This window comes from Sarcophilus harrisii, chromosome 3, assembly GCF_902635505.1.
Source record: "Sarcophilus harrisii chromosome 3, mSarHar1.11, whole genome shotgun sequence".
NCBI lineage: Eukaryota > Metazoa > Chordata > Mammalia > Dasyuromorphia > Dasyuridae > Sarcophilus > Sarcophilus harrisii.
The window spans coordinates 403079947-403107400 of record NC_045428.1 but is presented as its reverse complement, the minus strand read 5'-3'; the positions used below and the strand labels follow the sequence as shown (position 1 = coordinate 403107400).

Here is a 27454-nt window from a genome sequence, read left to right as displayed (position 1 = left end):
AATACTGAGGGAATGCTTTCTTGATTGAAACTACAAAGTCTTTTTACCTAAGGTTTTAGGGATAAGTGTTTAATACAACATTCTTTTTGAAACACTCACCCAAAAAAAGTATAGTTCACTGTCTGAATTTTCTGTAGAAAGATCAAATTTTCAATTGTTCCCACATTATCACAGTTTTATGCATAATTAGTTCCACTTGGTAGTTATAGTCTCTTAGACAAATGCACCTGCAAGAAAATGGGTCGAGGCATGCATGACATGTGGGGTGCAGCTTTTTAGACAAAAACTAATACTGTGTGGTGATATTCCTTTTCATTTAGGTACATAGATAATGAGACAGGAAGGGTGATGGAAGATATTGTTGCTAAAGAGTTGTATGGAAAACAATTTGAAGAAATTCAGCACTGCTTTAAAATTATAGGGTTCACTGATGAGGTAAGAATCTGCCAAAAGGTAACTCCTCAAATTCCAGAAAGCTGTATTTCTGTAGAACATCTCCAAATGGCATGTTATACTTTGGGAGCTTGGGATAGATTAATAGAACCTTCAGATACTGGATTCTTTGAGAATCCTTAATTTCCTTCAAGACTTAGCTCAAGTTCCACCTTCTCTCTATACTCCCAGCTATTAGTGCCTATTTTAACCCACCCAACTATCTTATTTTGCATATACAGCTAAATGTTTGCATATTGTTTTCCTGTTAGAACTCAAGAATGTTAGAATGTTGCTCAAGTGAAAGAAGCATTTCACTTTTATTTCAATGTCCTTAGGGCCTATTACCATTCCTGGCACATGGTAGACACTTAATAAATACTTGTGAATTGGAGAGGGTATCTTGAAAATATGAAGTAGGATTGGACCATTTTAGACTTAGAGCTTGAAAGGACCTTCAGGCCATCAACAGAGGCCAATAATTTCATATTACAGATGAGAAAAATACCATAAAGATGAAAAAAGAGTTGGGGGAATTTTGGAACATAGTAAAAGCAATTAATACTATTTTCACATAAAAATTAATTGACACATAATGTATCCTTTTCACCACCTTCCTTTTTTGATGGGATCTCTATTCATATTCCATTAAATACATTTTGGAAAATGCTGTATTAGAGTTCTGGGACAAATATGAGCCAGGATGATGGTGGTTCTAACTGTATTGGGTCAGGTTGGTCCTAAAGAAGCATAATGGATAAACCCCAGGGCAAGGTTGGGTAAGCTATTTCTAGGGGAGAGGAAGAAGCAGAACAGAAAGGGAAATGGATCACACAGTATTATTGTTACCTTGGTGCTAAAGTTCGTTGTTTCCAAATTTCAAAAGAAATTTAAGTGCTTACAGTATCCTCAAAATTGCAGTTCCCCAGGACAAAACTCCATTCACCCTCTTTCCCTCCTCCTGCACCATTTAAGGTTGTATCCTTTGTTTAAGTTGGCTTAGAGACCAAGACACAATGAACTCTCCAACTAGTGTAGAGATTGGGTTATGAGCACCATAAGTCTCTGTATTTTGGAATTCTCATTAATGTAGGCTAACTATGATAGCAAACTTTGAAAGAACCCCATTTTCATAAAATGATGCTATCTTTCCCCATATTTGTGTCCGTTGTAGCCATTAAACTAAACAATTTATGAGAGTATTTTGTTGTTTAGTTTATATTCAAAGATATTTGTAGAAGTCACTTCTTAGGCATCAAGACAAATTCATTTATGGCCCTAAACTTGTGCACAGTAATTTAATTCTGTGAGAGTATATAGTCATCCATTCTTTATTGTATCTGTGAATGTTGTACTACTCTTATCGTATAAGATACAGACTGTCTCTATTAAATATATGCTAAAGGTAATAAAAAAATATTTATAACCCTGGCCAAAAATATTATTCTGTGATATATTCATGTCACAGTTTCTGGGCTTTCTGCCATAGTTTTTGCAAACTATATATATTCTTTTGCTTTTCCAACAAAGGAAAAGAGAGATTAGGCATTAGGAGGGAGTGTTAAATCTTAAGGGATGAGATTATCAGATAACTCAGTTATCCTGGGACAGTTACCTTCTATAAAAGACTGCTGCTGTAATCCAATGAGTTTGGCTAAGACTTTACTCCCCTGTGTGGTTGGGCTTAATCATAATAATACCTTTTCTCTTTCTAACCAGCTGTTAATTTGCACTGTCAGCCTCCCACAGACTTTAAACTGACTGACAGTGGAAATTCCCAAAGGTTAGATAAAAATAGAAATATCTTTCCCTTGACTCTTTAGAGGCGAGCAATTAAATACACTCAAGCATCTGTTAAAAGAGCTTTATATTTATTAATTTGTAATGCTGTTTTTTGTTAATAATTATGAGAAAGAATCTAAGAACAATTATAATGACAAGCATATAGTTTCGAGTAGTCTTGTACAATGGGTATAATAGTTCCTTAAAGAGAAGTTTTAAAAATGGAAATCCCAAGTCTAAGGGCAGAACTCTGTGGAGTCCTACAAAAAGAACAACTCCATCTATTAAAGCAGGTACAGTTGACAATGTTTTAGGATTTGAAATTAACTGGAGCTGATCATGTTGATGCATACTTATAATACTTGCTACTAAAAGAGGCTGAAGATGGTGAATCCTTTGAACTTAGGAGTTTTGAACTTCAGTAAGACCAAATAAATCAGGTATCTGCATTAAATTTAGCACCAATATAGTGAGCAGAGGGTCACCAGGTTGCCTATGGAGAGGCAAACTACTTTATATTTTGTGTATATAGGTGTACTTGTTTTTCCTATTAGAATGTAATTCAAAAGTCTTAGAATGTTCCTTAAGAACAGGAAGTGTTTCACTTTTGTTTCAATGTCCTTAGGTTTGATTACCATTTCTGGCACATGGTAGATACTTAATAAATGCTTATTAATTAATAGAGGGCATCTTGAAAATATGGAACAGGATTTTGCCATTTTAGATTGAGAGAATGAATGAACCTTAAAGGCCATCAATAAAGGCCAACAACATTTAGAGAACAAATTAATTTCAATACTATGTAAACTATTTGGGAAAATTAGTAAAGAATGAGTCCTGCCAAATTTCCTTCTATGACACAAATACGGTACTAATACCTAAATCAGGAGGATCCAAAACAGAAAGAAAATTACAGACCAATCTCTTTAACGAATGTTGATGCAAAAATTTTAAATAAATTTTAGTAAAGAGATTACAGCAACTTATAGGATAATACACTATAATTAAGTGGGATTTATACCAGGAATGCAGGTTCAATATTAGGAAAACTATTACCATAATTGGCCATATGAATAACAAAACCAAAAGAAATAATATGATAACCTCAATAATGCAGAAAAGGCTTTTGACAAAATACAGCACCTATTCCTATTAAAAGGATGAGAAAGCATAGGGATAAAGGGAGATTTTCTTAAAATAATAAGCAGTATATATCTAAAACCAATAGTAAGCATTATTTGTAATGGAGAGAAGCTGGAAACATTTCCATTAAGATCAGGAGTGAAACAAGGGAGTCTATTATTACCATTATCATTCAACATTGTACTAGAAATGTTGGCTTTAGCAATAAAAAAGAAGAGATTAAAGGAATTAGAATAGGCAATGAGGAAATAAAATTGTCACTCTTTGCAGATGAGATAATGATATACTTAGAGAATTCTAGAAGATCATTCAAAAACCTATTCACAGTTTTAGTAAAGTTGCAGGACATAAAATAATCTCACATAAATCATCAGCATTTCTATATATTACTGACAAAGACCATGAGCAAGAGATAGAAAGAGAAATTTCATTTAAAATTACTGTAAACAAAATAAAACACTTGGGAGCCTATCTGCCAAGACAAACTCAAGAAGTATATTAACACCAGTACAAAACACTTCTCACACAAATAATGTCAGATCTAAAAACAATTGGAAAAATATGAGTTGTTTATGGCTAGACCAAACTAATATAATAAAAATGACAATTCTGCCTAAATTGGTCTACTTGTTCAGTGCCATTCCAGTCAAACTGCCAAAAATTATTTTGTACAACTAGAAAAAATAATAATAAAATTCATCTGGAAGAACAAAAGGTCAAGAAGATCAAGGGAATTAATGAAAACAAAAATACAAAGAATGGTGACTTAGAAGTACCAAACCATATAGCAGCAGTCATCAAAACCATTTGATACTGGTTAAGAAATAGAATGTTGAATCAGTGGAATAGATTAGATATACATGACATAATAATCAAGGCCTATAATAATCCAGTTTTTGATAAACCCCCAAACATCAGCTTCTGGAATAAGAACTTACTATTTGACAGAAATTGCTGGAAAAACTGGAAAAAAATGTCAGAAACTCAGCATAGACATATCTCACACCCCATACCAAAATAAGGTCAAAATGGGTACATGATTTAGGAATAAAGAATGATACCATAAACAAATTAGGGGATAATTTGCGTATCAAATCTTTGGAGAAGGGAGGAATTGATAACCAAAAGAAAACTAGAGAACATTATGAAAGGCAAAATGGACAACTTTGATTATATTAAATTAAAAAGATTCAGCACAAACAAAACCAACAGAAACAAAATTAAAAGGAAAATACAAAGCTGAGAAAAAAATCTTTACAGCCATTATTTCTAATGTCTCATTTCTAAAATATATAAAAAACTGTGTCAAATTTATAAGAATACAAGTCGTTTCCCAATCGATAAATGCTCAAAGGATATGAACAGACAATTTTCAGATGATGAAATTAAAACCATCTATAGTTATTTTAAAAATGCTCTAAATCATTTATTAGAGAAATGCAAATTAAAACAACTCTGAGGTACCATCTCATACCTCTCAGATTAGCTAAAATGGCAGGAAAAAATAATGATAAATGTGGGAAAACTGGACACTAATGCATTGTGGGTGGAGTTAGGAAATGATCTAATGGTCCAAGGGTCCTCAAACTACAGCCTTGCCTGCGGCAGCTGAGGATAATTATCCCCCTCACCCAGGGCTATGAAGTTTCTTTATTTAAAGGCCCACAAAACAAAGTTTTTGTTTTTACTATAGTCCAGCCCTCCAACAGTCTGAGGGACAGTGAACTGGCCCCCTATTTAAAAAGTTTGAGGACCCCTGATAACCGTTCTGGAGAGCAATTTGGAATTAAACCCAAAGCGCTGTCAAACTGTGCATACCTTTTGATGCAGCAGTGCCATTACTGGGTCTGCATCCCAAGAAAACCATAAAGGAGAGAAAAAGACCCACATGTGCAAAAATGTTTGTAGCAGCTGTTTTTGTGATAGCAAAGAATTGGAAAATGAGTAGATTCCCAATCAGTTCAGGAATGGATGAATAATTTGTGGCACATGAAGGTAACAGAATATTATTGTTCTATAAAAAATGATAAACAATCTGATTTTATAAAGGCCTGGAAAGATTTATACAAATTGATGCTAAGTGAAACAAGCAGAACCAGGAATACATTGTACAGAATAACAGTAAGAATGTGCAATGATCAACTATGAAAGGCTTGGTTCTTCTCAGTAGTTCAGTGATCCAAAGCAATTCCAATAGACTTTGGAGAGAAAATGCCATCTGCAGTCAGAAAAAAGAACTATGGAGAATGAATATAAATCAACGCATGCTATGTTCACTCCTTTTATTATTTTTTTTCTATTTTTTTTCTCCCCCATGGTTTTTCACTTTGGCTCTGATTTTTCTCTCCCAACATAATTCATAAAGCAATATGTATTTAAAAAAGAGGTCAGAAATTTTATTTTAAAGATGAGATAAATACCGTTGGAATAAATAGAAACACAAATAGGTCAGAAACAGAGCAGGTCACATTTCCTGTGTCGATCAGTGGGGGGGGGGGGGGGGGGGGGGGGGGGGGGGGGGGGGGGGGGGAGAGGGAGGGAGAGAGAGAAGGAGAAGGAGAAGGAGAAGGAGAAGGAGAAGGAGAAGGAGAAGGAGAAGGAGGCAGGAAGGCAGGCAGGCAGACAGGAAGGAAGGAAGGAAAGAGAAGCTAGAAATAAAAGTTAAGTAGTCTTTTATCTATTATAATGCCACAGAAATGCAATCTAGAAATAAAAACAATAAATTGTTACAGTTAGCAAAATGGTCTAAAAATGCTTTTACCTCAATCTCACTGTTGAGTACATTATGAAAAATGGGGTTGGTTGTGATAATGTGTGTATGTGTGTATGTGTATGTGTGTATTGTATGTATTGATTATTTTCCATGTCAAATATTAGGGTACATTTTATTTTGCTCCACAATAGGAAGAAAGGTACCATGTTTTTTTTATTCATCTAATCTTTTAAACTCCAGATCCTGTGTGTGTGTGTGTGTGTGTGTGTGTAGAGAGAGATTCATAGATTCATATTCAGTTGATTGTACTCAAACCCTTCCTAGTGCTTCTCCTTTCCCTCCCTCCCTCCTCCTTCATTCCTCTCTCCCCCTCCACCCTCCCTTCCCCCCTTCCCACTAACACATATCAAGGATCAAATAGTTCAAGTGACCAAGCTGTGCACTTTTTAACTAATGGTTCTGGTGTCATATAGAGATAAATTAATCAATTTTAAAATTCTGTCACTTTTTTTGGTGTTACTATTTAAAACATCTAAATGATCAAGTAAATGAAAGGCCTTTTCTTTTCTATAATACCCATTAGTCTTTTCAAGCATTCTTTCCCTTTGTCTCCTTACTTTTTCACCAGATTCTTACAATAATATTTTTTCAGGGGTAAGGCATCTAAATTTAAGATTTAATTAATTGAGGAACTCCTATTGCATAAAAATTTCTTCATTCAGTGTAGATTAATAAGTCATCATCAAATGAAATAATATTTTGAAGTGTTTGTCCTCTTCTCTTCATCTATAGTGTTTGTCTTAAAGAATTGCCTGTGATTCAAAGATTAGGTGAATTGCTTGTCATAATACATTCATGTGTTCTCTACTCCAAGGCTGGCCCTTTATCCAATGCACTCAGAAAAATTATTAAAATGAAATCTTGCTGTTTTTCTAATTATTTACTAGTTATGTAATCTTAAACAGCTCACATAATCTCTTTTCATTTGACTGTCCTAAACTATAAAATAGTGAAAATCAAATTTGATAATATGTGGAAAGTATTTTATTACCCATAAGGTACTATGTATATATAAGCTATCATTATCACTATTGTCATAAGTTGAATTTTCAACAGCAAAGCAAGGATTTCCATAAGAACCTCTCTTTGTAATTGAATGCCTTCAATAGAGATGAACACCTTTCTCCCTTTGTTTAAATAAAAAGTTGCTTTGATGAAAATTAAACCCAAATCTTTATGATGTAGATAGTGTATCTTTCATTTTCATTGATGTGATCCTGAATAATTGTTTGACATAGTGACAAGTACTTCCTCCAAAAAGTGTGACCTAGTAATACATATTCATTGCTCTTAATCACTCTCTAAGATCCAAGTCCACTTTAGTCTCCTCTGGGGCCTTCAAGGTCATTTGGAATTATGCCTTCTTCACAGATTATTGGTTAGGAGTTTCTCTTCATTTTTCTCCAAATTCTGATGTTTCATGATAAGGCACTCACCCACACAATTTTAAAGCTTTAACAACTAGTGAAATGTGCCAGTCACAACTTACCTCAATATCCACTTTTTCTATGCTCCCATATATCAAGTTTCATCCTTGGGGTAAACCCAACTGTCCAGGAGTTTGCACACAGACTAATTCACAGATTGTCAGGGGTCTATCCCTGAAAATGCCCCAAACTACCAGTCCTGACTAATAATCATTCAATTTATCTCTTAGCTCTTCATTTATATTACTACTCTTTGCATTAATTCAATTATTCCAATCACAATACTGATTTTCTGACCATATTCCACTGTCTACATGCTCCATATACCATTCTCTACATATTTCTTTGGTCAGATCTAGCACAACCCTGGCAAAAAAGCATCAAGAAATTGTCTTGCAATTCTTTCACAGCCTGGGGAATAATTAGTGGTTACAGGCAGCTTCAAGTTCCTTTTGTCTTCTATGTGCATGATAGGGTACAACTTCTAGGAGAAATATAGCAGTAATCCTGAGGTCCCTGGACTTTAGGAGTGCTATTATTCTAACAATCCATTTGTCAGTGATCCTAAAGTCTCCTGGCTTTAGAAATACTGTAGTATAGTCCTAGAAACATTGCCAGATAACAATCTGTTGGCCAGTGATAACAGGATTCCTGAGAGAAATGGCAAGGTGCATAACAGACTATTTCTCAACCCCACTTCTAAACCATAAAATTCAATATTAAGGTACATCAGACCACCCCTCAGCCACTCCTCAGTTTTATTTATAAGCCATAAAATTAGCATATTATTGACATGAAGAACTGGATCTCTCTGCCTTTTCCTATAAATTTATCTTCTTTCTCTTGGTTCTTTGCTAAATTCTTTTGGAACTTAGCCTGCTTTAATTGATACAATTATATTAAACTTTGCCCTTTGACTTGAAGATTTGCAAGCCTGCAAATTTTTTTTGGAATACTTTGCAACATCAGTCTGCAACCCCAATCTTTTGGGGGTCTCCTTTTGAATCTCAACATGCAGTTGTCTATTTTTCAAATTAGGCATCCTAAGAGTCTAACATTATACAGTATAACACCTCTCTATAGGTTGAGAATATAGAAATAATCATAATAGAAATTACGTATATGTGTGTGTGTGTTTGTGTTTTGTACTGAGTAATAACTTTTTAGCAGGAAGGCTGATTCCCTATTGACAGTCACCCTCTTGATTTTTAATTGTTGGTAAAAGCTGCTATAAGCATTTTTATACAGATGTATCCTTTTCCCTTCCTTTAAAAAAATCTCTTTGAGATATAGTTTCTTTCCACTTGTAATGATGCTAGTATCCTAAATCAAGCTTTCATCCCCTTTGATGTTAACTACTCTAATGATCTTTTTGAACTATTGGTACCTATTGGAATATCTTAGTACTACCATAGTTGTACCAACCTCCTATAGTGGCACTTCTTGGTCTCCCTACCATTCTCTTCCCTTTCTAGTTCATTTTCTATTTACCTGTCAAAATAATCTTCCAAAGCATAAATCTGACCATGTCACTCCTCTGTATAAAAATTTTCAGTCGCTTATCATTGTCTCTAAGTATATAATGAAAATTTCCTAGCTTAGCATCTAAAACCCTGAAATATTTGGCTCCCATCTCCCTTTCTAACCGTGTTTCATACTATTCCTCTCTATAAACTCTGTTTTAACCAAACCGGACATGTTTCCCAAACTGAATTCCCCATTTCCTGCTCAATGTGTATTTGAATAAATTGTTCCCTCCAACCTGGAATGAGCTCCCTTTTCATCAATATCCATCAGAATCCTTGTCTTCCCAGCAAGGCTCAATTCAGAGTCTTCCTCTTCCATGAAGTCATTCATGGTCCCTCTCCCTCCACAAATTACTTTGTATTAAATTTCCTCTTCACATCTCTAGACTCTCCTGGAAAACACTTCCTTTCCTCTTCCTCTTAGAACCCCATCTTCTTCTAGAGATTAGGATCACTTGTCCTTAGGATTTTACTAGCCTTTCCCCCACCCCCAATTATCTTATATCTATTTTGCATAAATTTTGAATGTGTCCTGAGTCCCAAAGTCCATTGTGATAGGCCTCCTTCCTTAATGGTGGAGATTAATGCCCTGACATACCAATGGGCTTTAGTACTTGGTCATACTTGTGTACTGAATAAATGTTTATCTCCTAATAGAATTTGAACTCAATACAGACAGGAATAGTTCATTTTTACCTTTGTTCCCCTGCCATGTATAATACAACACCTGGCCCATAGTAGGTGCCTAATAAATGCTTTCTAATGGATTGCTTTGTGGTGACTTCAGTTGAAAAAATGTATTAGGCAACCTGAGAGTCTGATTTAATGTGATCAAATGAATGAAACTGAATTGAGTGATAAAAGGCTATAAAGCTGTATCTTGATTCATTAGGAGAGGGCTTGAACCATGGGATTTCCACATGCTCTAAGAAATCAATAAAATCCCTTTCTTAACACACACACACACACACACACACACACACACACACACACATTGAATACACTACCCCTCCTCCAATCACTATCGACTAAGATGGTTATTTCAGCATTGAGTCCATTTTGGCTTTCATTTAAATCTGATATTTTCCTAAAGGAGATGCTTTTAAAAAGAAAACTTCATTTGGTTTTGCTGTATTACCAGATAGTCAGCAGATGGCACTGTTGCAGATGGTCTGGCTTTTATTTTACATTTATTTATTTATTTAGTGCTTATCTAAATGCTGTAGGCATGGAAGCACCATTTAGGAGTTGTTTATTTTAGCACTAATATAGATCTCCGCCTGAGTGTTTTTATTCTGGAAATATCTTTTGGCTCTAAAGTTGCTGGTTATGAAAAACAAGCACCAAAAAAAGAAAGAAAGAAAAACAGGCAGAATGAACATGTATAGGAGAATCAGAAAATCTGGTTTTTAAATCCTTATTCTGAAACTTATTCTTCTGGGCTTCAAGTACCTTCCTCATTTCTAATATAGGAAAGTTGGCCTAGGTATAGGGTTCTTAACCTGGGTCCATGAATTTTGTCTTTTTAACATTTGTATTTCAATATAATTGGTTTTCTTTATAATCCCATGTATTTTATTGTTTGTACTTAAAAACATCATTCTGAGAGGGATCACCAGATCAAAGTGGTCAAGGCATTAAAAGGAAGGAGAATGGAAAGAGAATTGGTATTTATTAAGTGCCTACTATATTTAAGCATTATGCTTATTGCTTTATCAGTATCTCATTTGATCCTCACTATAATCTTGGGAGGTAGATGATATTATCATCCCCATTTTGCAGCTGAGGAAACTGAGGCAGACAAGACTTTCCTAGAGTCACACAATTAGTAAATACCTAAGAATTAGAGCTTTCTGAATCTAAATCCAGAGATCTCTCCACTACTATACCAAGCTACCTCTAAGAGTTAAGAGAAGAATAACATTAGTTTATAAAAGGTTAATAAAACAGGATAAAACTCTTGGATTAGATAATTTCTGAAGTCCTTTACATCTCTGAACCTATGAATACAGTAGAATGATACGAAAGCAGGACTTATATTTTTTTTTCTTTTAGCTCTTCATATCACTCTCACGTCCCTTCTATGACAAAGGCAGAAGGGGAAGACTAAGGGCCATGGGGAAGAGCAAGGACTCAGAAGTCCAAGGACTTGTTCAAATTTCACCTTTGATATTTACTACCTGTGTAACCTTCAGTCAGTCAACAAACATTTATCTAATCTTCTGATGTGTCAGATGTGCTAAATAATGAGAACACAAATATTAGCAGAAAGAAACATAGTCCCTTCCCTTAAGGAGCTTTCATTCTAACAGAGAAGATTGAAAAGAGAGATAAAGAAGGGAAGGGGAATGTACCCACCAAAGGAGAGGTGAATGCAGAGAAACTCCTGTGGAGCTGAGGCAGAAAGGTGATCTAAAGAAAAAAAGCCATCTTTGGCCAGGGCCTCCTCCTTAAAATAGAGAAAAAGAAACCAGCCAATCAGAAGGCGAGGCCCCATGGGAGATTCAAAAGGAGACCCCAAAAGGTTGGGGTTGCAGACACAAGATGTCTCAAAAGAATTTGTAGGCTTGAACCCATCTCCAAGTCAAGGAGCAAAGTTTATTATAATTGTAATGCCAATTGAAGCAAAAGGATTTAGCAAAGAACCAGGAGCAAGAAGATAAATTCATAGGAAGACAGAAAGATCTGTTTCTTTATGTCATGCTATTTTATATATGATATGCTAATTTTATAGTTTACAGGTAGAATTGAGGAGTAATCTGGTATGTACCTCACCATTTGTCTCAGAAACCCTGTTATTTAGGGTTTCTGACCAACTGACCAACAGGTTGTTATCTGGCAATCAGCAATGTTTCTAGGATTGTACTATAGTATTCCTAAGGCCAGGAGACTTTTGGATCATTGACAAACAGATTGTTAGAACAAAAACATCCCTAAGGTCTTGGTGGGGGGGGGGGCGTCAGGATTACTGCTATATTTCTCCCAGAAGTTGCACCCTATCAATACTACTAATGGAAGAAGCAGTTAGGGGGCAACAGGAGCTTGTAGGTTAAAGAGATTTCTATGGCATAATAGACTAAGCCCTGTGGAAATGAATCTACAGGGCATCCTGGAGAGAAATAAAGCTTTGGACCAGTAATTTAATTTTCTGGGCTTAACCTGTAAAATATGGAGGAGGGCTCTGTGCATATGTGGGTATATTAAATGGCTTCTAGGCCTTTTCCAATTCTAGATCTATGATTCTACAGCTCATCTTTATTTTAATCTCATAGCACATGGAGTGACCAAGCATCTCTACCCTTCCATAAAAATCACATTCAAAATCTGTTAAGTTTTTTCCCTATTTAAGTAAACAGTGCAAACATCTGAATTTGAGGACTATAGTATTAATTTAGTCTGATCAATAGTGACTCAGAAAAAATGGTTCTTGGTGTTTTTTTCAGGAGGTACATTCAGTGTACAGAATCTTAGCTGCAATTTTGAACACTGGAAACATTGAGTTTGCATCAATTTCTTCAGAACACCAGACAGATAAGAGTGAAGTCCCCAATTCAGTGGCCTTGGAAAATGGTAACTATCTGATGCTCAGGCCCTGTGTTTTCCCTAGTGCATGTGAATGATGCTACTGTTTTTGCTATGGCTGCAGCCGCCCTAGCTGGTGGCAGTTTCTGACAGCCTGGGACTTGGGCCCACATCTGGGTTCTGTTGTGTTTCAGCTGCCACCCTGCTTGGTATCAGCTCAGAGGAACTCCAGGAGTCTCTCACCTCACATTGTGTGGTCACCAGAGGGGAAACCATCATCCGCACCAACACTGTGGACAAAGCTGCTGACGTTCGAGATGCCATGTCGAAAGCCTTGTATGGGAGGCTTTTCAGCTGGATTGTAAATCGCATCAACACGCTGTTACAGCCAGACAAAAATATATGGCAAGTCTCTGTGTGGGTAGCAGGGGGAGGGGGATAAAAGGGAGTAGGATGGAGGGAGAGGGAGGAGACAGAGGGAGGGAGAACAAGAAAAAGGAGAGGGGGAGGGAAGCACAGGAAGAGGGAATGAGGGGAGAGTGGAAGGGGGAGTGAGGGAGAAGGAGGGCAACAGAAAAAGGAAGAGGATGGGGAGAAAGGGAAAAGGAGTGAGAGAAGAAGAGAAAGGGGAAAGAAAAGGGGAAGGAAGAAGGAAAAAAGGGAAAGGTAGAAAGAAAGGATGGGAGAAAGAGTTTTGCTCAGAAAATAGCATTATTGATTTTTTCCCCCCCAGGGGAATGTAACATACATATTATTTTGAACTTTAAAACAGGAATCATCTGTTCTTGATTTTTTGTAAGACAGCTAGCTATCTCCTTATTTATAACAAGTTAATGAGGTCTCATTCCATACTGGGTTTATTCCCGAAGGAAGCATATGACTTATTCTTTCCAAGTTTTTAGGGCAATTGTCCTCTTGGCCATTGCTATTATTGTTGGTCTTTTGTTCTCAAAGAGGATCATAATATCAGGGAGATGATGCCTTTTTAAGCTAAGGTCTTTCCCATGTCTCAGTTTGTCTGAGACAATACCCATAGTCAGTCATTTAGTAGAAGGTGAGAAACAAACCCCATAGGAGAAAATAAGAGTAAGCATAGTGCAGTAATATGAGGGTTGATCCTTGGAGTCATATCCTAGCTTTATGCTTCTGGACAAGTTACTTAACTTCTCAGTACTCCAGACAACCTCAAAGACTATAAAATATAGCTGAGTATCTGCTTGATATAGATATCTGCTTATGGAGTCATAATTGTAGATTAAAGAAAAGAAAGAAAAAGAAAAAAAAATAGAGTGAGAGCAGGGGGAGGAGAGACAGAGACCAAGTTCTATTTAGCAGGGTGTCTGTTCTTTCTATACATGTAAATACAAATGCACTTTATCTGCTGTTCAGAAGTGCTTCCTCTTTGTGAGGGATGTCATACTTATTTCCCATATAGTCATACAGAGCGTGGGATGAATGTTGGGATTCTGGATATCTTTGGATTTGAGAACTTCCGGAGAAATTCCTTTGAGCAGCTCTGCATAAACATTGCCAATGAGCAAATCCAGTACTATTTCAACCAACACATTTTTGCACTTGAACAGGTAAAATTGAATTCTGAAATAATTAAACATGATAATGAAAGTAATGGTAGGATAGGAAATGGTAAACTCCCTCCAAATTACCTATGGCCCAAAGCAAAAATTCTGTTAGAGGGAAGACTTTAGAGAAAATGGGCTGGCTAATGAGGAGATTCTGTTTTTAATAGAAAATTTTTGTCGAAAACACGTAAATAGCCTAAAGTTAGCACAAATAGAAAAGTCTAGATCTCTTTAGAAAAGTAAAAATTGCCTACTTGTATGGAACTAGTGCAAGCCAATGATTTATATTTTTCTTCAAAGCAAAATGCCTCCATTTATGGACTAATTCCATGGACATAGTCTTTCCCTTCCATTTAATTAGAAAACATATATTATTTAAAATGGAATTGATGAGCTGGCAAATAGGGCCTAATTCCTTGTTACTCTCAACACCCCACCAGTATCCCCATGCCATAAATTGTCTTGCCCTCAATACCCACATTTGCCACCTGTCTTGCTCAGTTTTAGGGCTCCGTAGAGGGAACCTATTGTGTTAGAATGTGTTTAGTGTTCTGCAGATGGAAATTGAGTCCTGTGAAGCTGGTAGAAAGTAAAACAGAAGGCATTAGGCACAGGATTTAGCAGGCTACTACTTTCTTGCTTTTGGTATGTCTCAGGGTTGCTCTTGTCTCTAGCCTAGATAATTTGCCAAGACCCTCCTCTGGAATATCCTTTCTTTTTCACATAGCAATTTGGTATGACAACAAAAAACATTCTGACTAATCTTGCAGTAACCATTTTGCTGGAAGAAATGTTGCTGAGATACTCATAAACTGGTTATTACTCAGGCCATCCTCAAGACCTAAAGTAAATACTAAATGTCCTTTGGTCCAGCTTTGTAGAAAAATGTGATAGCTTTCTTCAGTTGTTGTGGATAAATCTACCCAGGGCTCCCTCCTCTCCTATTCCCTACTGCCAACTCCCAATTTTATCTCTTCCCAGTAAAAAAATCTTTTTTTGTCTGCATCTATGAGAAATCAAATTCTCCCTCTGAGTCTCTTAGGCTAGATTAATCCCTCCATTGCAACAGAAATCTTACCTCCTGTTCTAAATCAAATGCTTAATGGAAAAAAAGGTTTTCTTCTTTCTTCAACCTCCCTATTCTTGTAGCAGTTCTCTCTGCTCTTTTTTGTTTGTATTCTTTAAAAATGCAGTGTCACCCTCTCCTGGGAGAAATAGACAAGCATCCCCTTTTTATCTAGAATCAGCTGTTTGCTACAAGTCATTAACAGATAAGAGTCAAGCAAACATTTCTGCACACAAGAGAGCATACAAATATCAGTATTAATTTATCACAGAAAGTTTAATGTCATTGCTCATTAGAAATTTGACCGGGATAATGATAAGGACCATATGGTACCTGTGATTTCATTGATATAAGGTACTCCTGGATAAGGAAGCTCCTCCTACTTATATAGATTGGCACCTTTCCTGAAGGAGTTGTTTGGGACACTAAAAAGTTAAATGACTTCCCTAGGTATATCAGTGTTTCAATGATAGAATTTGAATCCTAGGCTACCTTGTATTGAGGTTGACACTTTATTCACTCTGCTGCACTTCCTCTTAAAAACTTCACAGCAAAATAATATGTTGTTTGTAATCTGACCAGTCATATGTTGGGGTGTGGGGAGTGGAGGGGTTGGGGATTGTGTGTATTCATACTAAATTTTCCAACAGATGGAATATCAGAATGAAGGAATTGAAGCTGCAATAGTGGAATATGAAGACAATCGACCTCTTCTGGATATGTTTCTTCAGAAACCAATGGGATTGCTTTCTCTCCTTGATGAAGAAAGCAGATTTCCTCAGGCAACAGACCTGACATTAGTTGGTATGTATTTTTTCAAGAAAGGAATACACATTGAGTCCAGAATGTGGCATCTGTTCACATCCTTAAGGCAAAGGGTATCTAACATAAAGCTTTACATATCCTGTAATTTTGTCAGCTAGTAATGTGTGTATAAGATGCAGCCTCTTTTAAAATTAATTAGAACACTTAGCAAGTGACAAGCAACATTTGTACTCTATCTCCCCAAACTCAGGGTGTATAAAATTGAACTTATCTTTTCCACCCATCCACCCCAAATCCTTCTGACTTTTCTGTTTCTGAAAATGTAGCTAACTGAATCCCAATCACCAAGGTCTAAAAATCATGTTCATCTTTGGCTCTTCTTTGCCTTCTCACACAGTCAGTAAATCTCATTGCGTCTTCCCTTCGATCTTGTCTGTCTTTTCTGAGAATAGTGTGACCCAGTAATAAGAGAGTCACCCTCCAAGTCAAGATGGCATCCATCCAAGTGCTTCCACTGACGCCTACTGATTGTGTAACCAGATGCAAGTCTTTCACCTTGTCTTCTTGAGAAAGTGCTAATCTACATGGGTTAAGGGAGTTTCCTTACTGGAATTCCCTATATCAATGAAGTCACAAGTTCAACAGTGATCTCCTGTGAAATGATTTTTTTTTAATTAAAATTTTAATTTTTTTTTTAGTACAACACTGTCTATCTTCCTGACAGGAGCTTAGTAAATACTTGATGATAGACTCAATGAATGAATGAATGTTTCTATCCTTTCCCTTACTGGGGGAGGTTATTCACATAGCAGATTGCATTCCACATTTTTTTTTTTGTGGAGAATCTGTTGTTTTGTGAAAAGTCTGTTAACACTTCTCTTAATTTCCCTGAGCACCTATAAATCTTGCATATAACTATGATGAATTAAAACCCACATTACCTTCATCCCCTCAGGACAGATTCTGTCCAGAAGCAAATTGGTGATCTTCTTGTTATTGTAAAAACATTTGTGGGGAATTCTTAGAAAGAGAAGGAGAAGCAGCATACTGGGAATCTAAAAACTCTGGCAGATATTGCCTAGTCAGATGCCTAAAAGGGAAATGGAGCAACAAAGAAAATGCCCAACACAAACACCCATCTTCTCAGTGTAGGGACTCTCCCAGACGTATTCCTAATTCTTTAGCTTTTGGCAGGCACCTGTGACTGGGAAGACTGATTCAGACACTCCAAGATATATCATGCTGTGTTTTGCTTGTGTCTTTAAACAGATAAATTTGAAGATAATCTGCGATGTAAATATTTCTGGAGGCCTAAACGAGTGGAGCTCTGCTTTGGCATTCAGCACTATGCTGGAAAGGTAAAAGGTGTTTGATTGTTATTGGATCTGAGTTTAACAAGAGATAAGTGGCTACATTGCCTTGTCTGTGAAGCTTGTGAAATTGCTTGAAGATTTCTTTCTTTTTTAATTCTTCTTGAAAACCTAATCATAATTCACAAACTTTCACAGTGGGATTGATCACAAAAGTTGCCTCTGGCATAGAAACAGTTTTTCCTAGGGGTGGCCTAGAGAGCTGCCATCTGCCTCTTACCTGAGGTATTGCCTAGAAGTAACAGCTCTCCAGAGAGCAAACATACTACATCTTTTCATATTGTGTTTAGCTGTTAATGTTCAAATTTTAAAGTAATTCTGGAATGTGTATGTGAATAAACCTAAGAGGGTTGATATAAATTTAAGCAAGACCTATAGGGGCTGTAACATCCAAATAAAAAGCCAAAGGAAAACATAAAGAAAGAAAAATTTGGCTTTCAGATTCTGATAGTCAAAATGATCAGACTTGATTGTGTGTAGTAGAAATGTGCTCAATAATATTTAGCCTTTTTCTTTGAAGATATAAATTCCTTTATTAAATTAAATCAAAGTCCTAAAAAAAAAGCCAAGAAAATCAATTAAATGTCCAGATGTTTATTCTACCCTACACCAAGCATCAAAATATTTGGAGACATGGAATCATAGATTTTGAGTAGGAAGGGATATTAGAAGCCATCTGGTCCAATCTTCTCACTTTATAAATGAGGAAACTGGAGTATAAAAAAACTTATTGACTCACTCTAATTCAAACACAGTCAATAATAAGACCAGGATTTGAATGTAAGTCCTTTGATGACAATTTTACTGAAATATGTTGTGGAATTTTTCTTAAAAATATATTAAAATTTAAAATTTAAATTTAAAAATTTCGAATATATTTTTTAAAGTAGAAGACAGAGTCTTCTACTATATTACGTTATCTTTGTATGTTTTAGTTTTACAAAGAGCTTTGATACCTACAATAACCTTGTAAGTTAGGTAAGACCGATATTATGCCTGATTTAGAATGATCCTTAATCCTACCTTTCAGGATTGTTATAAAGACCACATGAAAAAATGAATATAAAGCATTTTACAAATCATAAAGCTTTATGATAATGATAATTAATGCGATGATGATAAAATTGAGACTCCGGGAATATATAGGTTATTTTCAAGATTATCCCATTAATTCACTTCCTTCTAAAGGGATGAAGTACTCAGATGCAAAATAAGATGTATTTTCTTTTAGACATGGCCAATGCAGAAATTTCTTTTACTTTGCTATACATGTTCATAAAAGAGGTTTTCTTGTTCTTTTTCTCTCTCAATTAGGAAATGGGGATGGATGGGTAAAAAAAAGACAAATTTTTTTGCTTATTTTAAGAAATATAATTAAAACAAAAAGGTTATCCTACTCTGCTGTGGACAAACTACCATGTTGGGTATTAATTTAAGGGGATATAAAGGTGAATAAGGTAGTGTTGATCCCCATATAGCTTCTACTTTCATAGCAGGGATAAGGTAGACTTATCACATAAGACAGAACATGAAAGATCTACCAGTGTTAACTGGTTAAAACAAAATATTCAACATTTATGTGGCACTTTCAGATTTGCTAAAGACTTTACACAGGTTATCTTATTCCATTCTCACAATGGTATTGTGAGGTAGGTGCTAATATTATTCTGACTTTATAAATGAGGAAGCTGAGGCTGAAAAAAGTTGTCACACATCCAGGCTCATATAGCTAGTAAGTGTCTGAGTCAGAATTTGAACTCAAGACTTCTTGATTCCAAATGCAGTATTCTATCTACTATGCCAATTATCTTCCTAAGTGGAAAGGTAAAAGGAGATTTCGTGCAGAAATAACATTTAGCTGGACATTATATGATGAGAAATTTAGGAATTTGCAAAGGTCTACGAGTGTCAAGATAAGGAGTTCACTTTTTTTTTTCCTTATAAGCAATAGGAAAAAATTTTAAGGTTTACATATAATTGCTGGCCACCCAGTCAGGAAATATTATTTGAATTATGGTTACTTAACCTCAGCAGGGTCTGTTTAAGAGTCCTAGAAAGACAATGATAAAATTAATACAAATAGTGTTTTGTAGAAATTTTTAAAAGTCAGTTACAATGGTAGAGGCCTGTAATTTCAGCTGCTAAGGGGCCTGACACTAGTAGATTTCTTTAGCTTTGGCATTCTGAGCTGCACTGGGCTAAGCTTATCAAGTATCTATACTAATTTCAGTATCATTTTGGTGAGCTCCTAGCAGAAAGAGGTCATCAGACTTCTTATGGAGGAACAAACCAGTTCAGGTCAGAAATGGAACAGGTCAAAGTATCTATGCCAATCAGTACTGGGATCAGGCCCGTGGATAGCCACTGTACTTTTAGCCTGGGTAAGATGGTAAGACAAAGAAAAAAAAGAAAAATAGAAGAGAAAAGAAAGAAGAAAAAAGGGAGGGAGAAAAGAAAAAGAAGAGAAGAAAGAGATAAGAAAGAAGGAAGAAAAGAAAGAAAGAAAATGGAAGAGAGAGAAAGGAGAAATTTTTAAATGCTATGTCCAGATTGCTCTTTAAAATATATAGTATGATATAAAAGTTAATTTTGCATAGCATAATTAAAAACACATTGAAAAGAAATTCTAATATAGTTTTATTTTGGATCCTAATCAGAAACTATGTTCTGTTTCTCCCTCTTAAACACATCCCATATCCTCAGTATCAGTACCCAGCTACAATAATAACTCACATTTATATAATGTTTTAAGGTTTAGAAAGCACTTTTTCACATATCTTTGACACAAATAGTATAAATAGCAGTATCCTCATTTTACAAATGAGAGAACTAAAGTGCTAAAAGGTTTAACAACTTGCTTTTCTGTATCTGAGAGTGTCTATCTATACTAAGGAGCAGCACATAGTAGAATGTCCTTGGGGCTCTAGTAGTCCCTACCTGCTGAAGGGAGACAACTAGCAGTACATATATGTAATGCTCTTCTCTGGTGCAGAAGGATTTTTTACCCTAAGGAAACTTGAATCTAAAAAGTACCATCAGTGCCATCATGACCTGCCCAGAGCATTATTTCACTTGGCAAATGTAAGTAAGTCATTCAGGGTATCACAATGAATCAAATCATGAAAGAGGAAAAGGATGGCCAGGAAAATGTAGGCCCAGCTGAGATTAAATAACATAAATCTGTAGTGGATTCAGTTGGTTCAACTTCATGATATCCTTCAGTGGCATTCAATAACATAGGAACTGGAGCAGAGAAGGTGAATGATGAGGATGATATATGGTGGAAGAATGGCTGGGCATGAAAGTTGTAAGGATACTCAGGCAAGAGGGCAAAAGGTAGTGTATGATTAAACTGGTTAATCTAGGCTCGCAGGGGTCCTCAAACTATGGTCTGCGGGCCAGATGCAGCAACTGAAGACATTTATCCCCCTCACCCAGGGCTATGAAGTTTCTTTATTTAAAGGCCCACAAAACAAAGTTTTTGTTTTTACTATAGTCCGGCCCTCCAACAGTCTGAGGGACAGTGAACTATTTAAAAAATTTGAGACCCCTGATTCTAGAGGATCAAGACTGTGAAACAGAAGCCTGAAGATTATTCCATATGATCTGCCTTTCTTTCCCAGTTTCTTGAAATTCATTTACTACATATGTGTGTGTACCTGTGGGTATATGTATATACACATATTAAGGAAATCCTTATTCATTCCACATGTGCTCTTGGATGTCTCATTATTATTTATTTTCTTTAAAACAATATCTATCTATTCCAGCAGTCTAGGATCCCTCATTGATCCTCAGCAATTGGTACAAAGGTTGTCTTTCCACTAGATATCTCCCAGTGTATTTTTTCTACTTTGCACTTCCATAAAAGTGGTAATAACAATATTGCAAATGTACTTTTGTAATCCATGAGTTCCTATAGAATAAGACAGTAAAATTCCTGGACTACAAGTCTAAAGCCCTAGTTCCTAGTTTACTAGTTTCCAGTCCTGAGGCTGCCACTTAGTTATACAATCTTCAGTAATGCATTTAGGCTATATGACTAAGCTTTTTTTCCCCCCCAATCAATCAGTAATTTTACTACTTTAGTATTATTATTTTCTAGTCAATCAGACATTTAATAAATATTTACTGTATGCTAGTCAATATAGTAACTGGCACTAGAGTAAGTTCCTTGAGGACAGAGACTATTTTTGCCTTTCTTTGTATCTCAATATTTTGCACAAGACATGGCACATAGCAGGTGCTTAAATAATGTTTATTAACTGACTTAATAAAATAAGGTCACTTTCAAGGAGCTCATATTCTTTTGGAAGGGCAAGCACATCAATGTGTATGTATAATAACTATCATGAGAATAAATACAAATAAATGCAAGGAAGTTAAATATGAAGTAATCTGGGAGGCAGGTCACTCCCTAAAAGATGGAGATCAGGGGATGTTTCATGTGGATAGTGTTTCTCAAGCTGAATCTTGAAGGAAGAGAGGTATTCTAGGAAGCAAAGGAGAGAGTGTATTCCAGGTTGTGGGGATTGGTCAGTGCAAAGACATAAAGATAGGGGATGGGCTTCTGTGTATGAGGAATGGGGGAAAGTTCAGTTTGGCTGAATCAGAGTCCAGCAAAGAAATCATGTATAATAAGAATAGAAAAATAGATTAGGGCTAGTTTTGAAGGGCTTAAAGAGTTAAAACAGAGGAGTTTTTAGTCAATCATAGGCTATATGGAGCCACTGGAGTTTCTGAGTGGTGGGGAAAACACGGCCAGTTCTGCACTTATGAAAAAAATTATCTTGATAGCTATGCAGAGGAAGGATGGGATGGGGAGAGACTTGAGGCAGAGAAACCAAATTAAGAGATCATTGTCATACTCTAGGTGGAAGAAAATGAGGGTCTGAGCTTAAAGTAGTAGCCATGTGAATGGAGAAGAGGATAGATGCAAGAGATGTTGAAGTAGAAAAGGAAAGATTTGGCAGCTGATTGGATAGATGGAATAAGGGAGAGTTAGAAGTCAAAGGTAAAGAGGAAGTTGGATGGCATAGTGGATAGAGCACAGTCCCTGAAGTCAGGAGGACTTGAGTTCAAATCCAACCTCAGACACTTAATACTTCCTAGCTATATGACCCTGGGCAAATTGCTTATTTGCCTCAGGGGAAAAAAATTAAAAATCAAATTAAATACTTACTATATGCTGGCCACTGTGCCTGGGAATACAATGTTATTTAGTCAATTAGTTATATTAGGTTTTTCATGACTCTATTTGGATTTTTTGGATTTGTTGTTTTGGATTTTTTTTTGCAAAGATACTGAAATAATTTGCTATTTCCTTCTTTTAGCTCATTTTACAGATGAGGAAACTGAGGTAAATAGTTAAGTGACTTGTCCACATAGCTAGTGAGTGTTGGCGAATAGCTTGAACTCAAGTGTTCCTGACTCCAGGGTTGGCATTCTATGCACTATGCCACCTAGCTGCACACTGGGGACATAAAAAAGACAAAAATCCAGTCCTTGTCTATAAGAAACCCACAATCGAGAGGGACATACAAGAAGCAAGCTAATATATATGAAAAAGTTATATTCAGTATTAAAGAGGAAAGACATTAGAATTAAGACTTGGGAAAGTCTTCCTGTAGGAGGATGTGAAATTTTATTTAGGACTGGAAGGAAAGCAGTAGGTAGAGATGAAGAGAGAGAACATTCCAAGTAGGAGAAAAAGCTAAAGAAAATGTCCAGCTCTAAGAAATGATACAAAGACATCTAGGTGACACAGTGGACCTCTGGGCCTGGAAGACTAATATCCCTAAATTCAAATCTGGTCTCAGATACTTATTAGCTCTGTGACCCTGTGGGTCCCCTAATCCTATTTGTCTCAGTTTCATCATCTGTAAAATGAGAGGGAGAAGAAATGATAAACCACTTCAGTATCTTTGCCAAGAAAATACTCAAAAGGGTCATAATGAGTAGAATGCGAGTGAAACAACTAAACAAGTCATAGAGTATCATTTGTGGATCATAAAAGAAGTCAATGTCATTGTGTTGAAGAATATAGGGCAAATGTGGAGACTAGGGGTGTAGAATATTGCACCTAGTGGCAGTCTTGATTAATAGTTTTGCTGAACTATTTCCCCCTTTTTATATTCTTATTTTAATAGATAGCTGAGAAGGAAAGAGAGGAGAGATACATTGAAAAATGAAGATGATATAAAAAAAAGATATCAGGTTATTAGATTTTTTAAAGATAATTATAATATTCTATATAAATGTATCACCACATGAAGTATGGAGTTTTGTGTGGCTTGAAGCAAGGCAGAATAGATATTTCTAGCTTCTTCTCCCCTTTATCCTTTTTTCCAAAGGAAATTTCAATTTTTTTTCCCAGAGAAGAATCAAAAAGTTAGAGCCAAAATCTTGGCTACTATACTCTCCTCAAAGAAGGAAGACCAGGCTAGAATTATGTCTTTCTGCTCCATTAAATGTTATCACTAAAGAATTTGGTTTTCAGGTTCAAGCTAAAATTCTGATTGCTATTTCTTTAATGGGGAAAAGAGAATCCAAGCTATATATCTAAGGCTTGACTCTCTTTCCATCAAAAACCAGTTCCACAGTAAACACATATAGAAAGAAACAAAGAAACCCATTTATCCACATTAGTAGCAAATCAGAGAAAGTACACATAGGAGAAGTTATACCAGACAAGACAGAGTGAGTTCTCTCATTGGGAGCAGATAGCTCAGCTCAGCTCAAATGAGAGCGGGTCCTAGATCTCAACCAAGAACCAGTGGTTGAAACAGTCACATTGTTCATGTCAGCTTCTTCCCAAGATCTTATTTACCCCTCATCAATCTGAAGCACATTTGATATCGTTCATCTTCTCTCTCAAGCTGGAACCTCTAAATGCCTGAAGCAGTTTCAGAGATCAAAAACTCAAGAGACTCAAAGAAAATGAAGCAATCCCCACTCTTCCAATCTTACCCCCCACACAGATGCAAGGTGTTGATTTCCTATCAATGAGGGGATAATGGCAAAGTGAAGAAAGACTTTCATACCAAATGGGCTTTGGGATTCAGATTACATAAACATAAACACAAAAGTAGACAAGAAACTAATTTCTCCTTGGCAGGATTAGTTATAGAGCATTTCACATATACGATCTCATTTTACAATGAGATCTCTTACAACAATACTATTTAATAGGCTGTTGTTGTTCAGTCATTTTCAGTTGTGTCCAATACTTCATGATCCCATTTGTGTTTTTTTGGCAAAGGTACTGGAATGGTTTACCATTTCCTTCTCCAACTCATTTTACAGATGAGGAAACTGAGGCAAATTGTGTTAAATCACTTGTCCAAGGTCACATAGCTAGTAAATATGTGAGGTCAGATTTCAACTCAGGAAAATAAATCTTTCTGATTCTAAGCCTCCTGGCTATGTGAAATGGATATTATTGTTATTATTCCCATTTCAGATATAAGATAACTTGCCTATAGTCACATAGCTTCCAAATGTCAAGGATGAAATGCAAATTGAAGTCTCTCCTGGCTTTTTCACAACACCATATTGCCTCTAAAAAGTAGTGATAGTAGTAGTGGTGGTGATTGTGGTGGGAGCAACAATATAAGTAAGTAGCTACAGCAGTAATAGTAGCAGTAGTAATAGTAACAAGAATAACAATTTATTTCTGTACATAAAATAACTAGGGTAGTTATTACCCTAGGTAAGGTAGAGAATAGACTTTTGGTATAATTCGTATAAGACATTTCTTTTTGAGCAAACTCTCTCTACCAATTCAGATGAGCACATTATCAGCAACTGCAGCATTGGATGGTTGTAACTTACCCAGTCAGAATGTGTGAGGGGTGGGGTTTGAATTCAGGTTGTCCTGACTCTGAGTTCAACCTACATGTTGTGGTACCTATCCTTCAGTGTAACAGGTCTCTGACAAGAAGTGAAGGTGAAGGGCTTGTCAGAAGCTGCACATCCACTGTGCTTTATTTTGGCTCGCTTGTCCAGATTTAGAAAGCACAGCTGCACCAGGTTTGAATTCTCTTCAGAGGTCTATCTTTATCTACTTTCTGTCACAACTAATTACTCACCTTAGGCAAATTTGCCCCATTACTGACGGCAGGCAGCTTATTTTTTGCTTATTTACTGTTCCTGATGCAGGTTTTATATGATGCTTTTGGCTTCCTTGAGAAGAATAGAGACACGTTACCTGCTGACATCGTCATGGTCCTAAGAACTTCAGAGAACAAACTTGTTCAGCAGCTCTTTTCTATTCCATTAACCAAAACAGGTATCTATTTGTCTGCTAGTCTAGTCTGAGCCACACTGCTCAGGTGATTTCCATTAACCTTGTTGTTCTGCTAAACATTCTAATCCTAGACAGTGATTTCAGAGTAAAAAGTCATTCTTACAAATGGAGAATGAAATTTGAAAATTGCCTTGTAGGTAGGGAGGGTCTAGAGGAAGATGGTGGGGTGAGTTAGGAGTGGGTTTGGTGTGAAGTTTCTCCTGTTCCAGAAATAACATTCTAAAAAGGGATTCTTTGTAGATTTGGCTTTTAAAAAAGCATTTGTCATTTTCTTTTCGTGGCACAGTGGATAGAATGCCAGTCCTGGAGTCAGGAAGACTCATCTTCTTGAGTTCAAATCTGGCCCTCTGACACTTATTAGCTGTGTGATCCTGAGCAAGTAACTTAACTCTGACTAGGTTTTCTATTCTGTAAAATGAGCTGGAGAGGGAAATGGTAAACTATTTCAGTATTTTTGTCAAGAAAACCCCGGATAGAATCACAAAGAGTCAGACATGAATGAGAACCAACTGAATAACAAATAAATACATATATGTGAACATAGCCCTAGTTTTTAAAAATCCTGTTTATCATTCAAATTCCTTTATAATCTGCTCTCCCAAACTTTCCAATCTTCTTACATTTTACATTCTCACTCTTCACTGCCTACTACACCATCTTTGATCCAGTGATAATGGCCTTCTTGCTATTCTTCAAACAAGACATGACATCTCTCAACTCACAGCATTATTACTGTCTATTCCCCATATCTGTGATCTCTCCTCATCTCTTCCTCTCAGGTTTCATCTTCTTTTAAATCCCCAGCCAAAATTCTATCTCTTACAAGAACCATTCCCTAATCCCCCCCTTTTTGGGAGGCAATTGGGGTTAAGTGATTTGCTAGGGTCACACAACTATTAAGTATTAAGTATCTGAACCCTGGATTTGAACTCAGGACCTCCTGATTTCCGGGCTGGTATTCTATTGTACCATTTTGCTGAGCTTCCTAATCTCTCTCTTAATACTAGTATTTTCCTTCCGTTGGTTATTTCCAATGTATCATGTCTTTGTCTTGTTTATGTATTATTGCTTGTATCTTGTTTTCCAGATTAGATTATGAGGTCCTCAAAGAGTAGGATTGTGCACTTGGCACATAGGAAGTAATTAATGAAGGTTTATTGAATGAATGATGTATTTTAGATGTGGATGTACAGTTGATCCTCATTATTCCTGGATTCTATATCTGTGAATCACTTACTTGCTAAAATTTATTTGTAACCCAAAAATCAATACTTGTTGTTCTTTAGAGGTCATTCTGAAATGTCATGGCTTTCAGGAACTCTTTTCTGACAAATCAAAAGTAAGATTGTGGATGCCCTGAGGGCTATTTTCAAATAGAAAATGTCTGTTATTTCCCTTTTATTTTTGATCCCACAATATGGATTTTTCTCTCTTTGTATATATGGAAATACCAACCCAAGTCATGCAGCCCAATAGGTCTATGATTCAGTAGAAATTGTCTACGGTAGGTATTTTTAAAATATTATTTTATTTTTTCCAATTACATATAAAGAAAATTTTCAACATTCATTGTTTTAAAATTTTGAGTTCCAAATTTTCTCTCCCCCTTCCTTTGCTTCTTTCTCCCTAAAAAGATCAACATTTAAATAGGTTATGTGTGTGCAATTTTATTAAACATATTTCTATATTAGTCATGTTGTGAAAGAAGAAAGAGACCAAAGGGGGAAAAATGCACACATACACACAAAAGTGAAAATAGC

General features: G+C 36.1%; 2 protein-coding genes across 2 annotated transcripts in view; both read left to right on the top strand.

The window, feature by feature from the left end:
• The first annotated feature begins 331 nt into the window (after positions 1-331).
• Positions 332-13050, top strand: LOC116422450 (myosin-IIIb-like). Its single transcript, XM_031960482.1, has 3 exons — positions 332-435; positions 12527-12653; positions 12800-13050. Exons 1-3 carry the CDS (start codon positions 349-351, stop codon positions 13045-13047), a joined length of 462 nt encoding a protein of 153 aa, XP_031816342.1. The 5' UTR covers positions 332-348; the 3' UTR covers positions 13048-13050.
• A 990-nt stretch (positions 13051-14040) lies between these two features.
• Positions 14041-27454, top strand: part of LOC116422449 (myosin-IIIb-like) — a 179656-nt gene continuing 166242 nt past the window's right edge. The window contains exons 1-4 of the mRNA XM_031960481.1: positions 14041-14188; positions 15902-16055; positions 17286-17374; positions 25547-25676. Of these exons, the coding sequence (XP_031816341.1) occupies positions 14057-14188; positions 15902-16055; positions 17286-17374; positions 25547-25676 (505 nt within the window). The 5' untranslated portion in view covers positions 14041-14056. The remainder of the gene's footprint in view (positions 14189-15901; positions 16056-17285; positions 17375-25546; positions 25677-27454) is intronic.

Coding starts and splice junctions, on each gene's coding strand:
- LOC116422450 (XM_031960482.1), top strand. CDS start 349: ATGGAAGATATTGTTGCTAAAGAGTTGTATGGAAAACAATTTGAAGAA. Junction 436..12,526: donor TTATAGGGTTCACTGATGAG/GTAAGAATCTGC, acceptor TGTTTTTTTCAG/GAGGTACATTCAGTGTACAG. Junction 12,654..12,799: donor TTCAGTGGCCTTGGAAAATG/GTAACTATCTGA, acceptor GTTGTGTTTCAG/CTGCCACCCTGCTTGGTATC.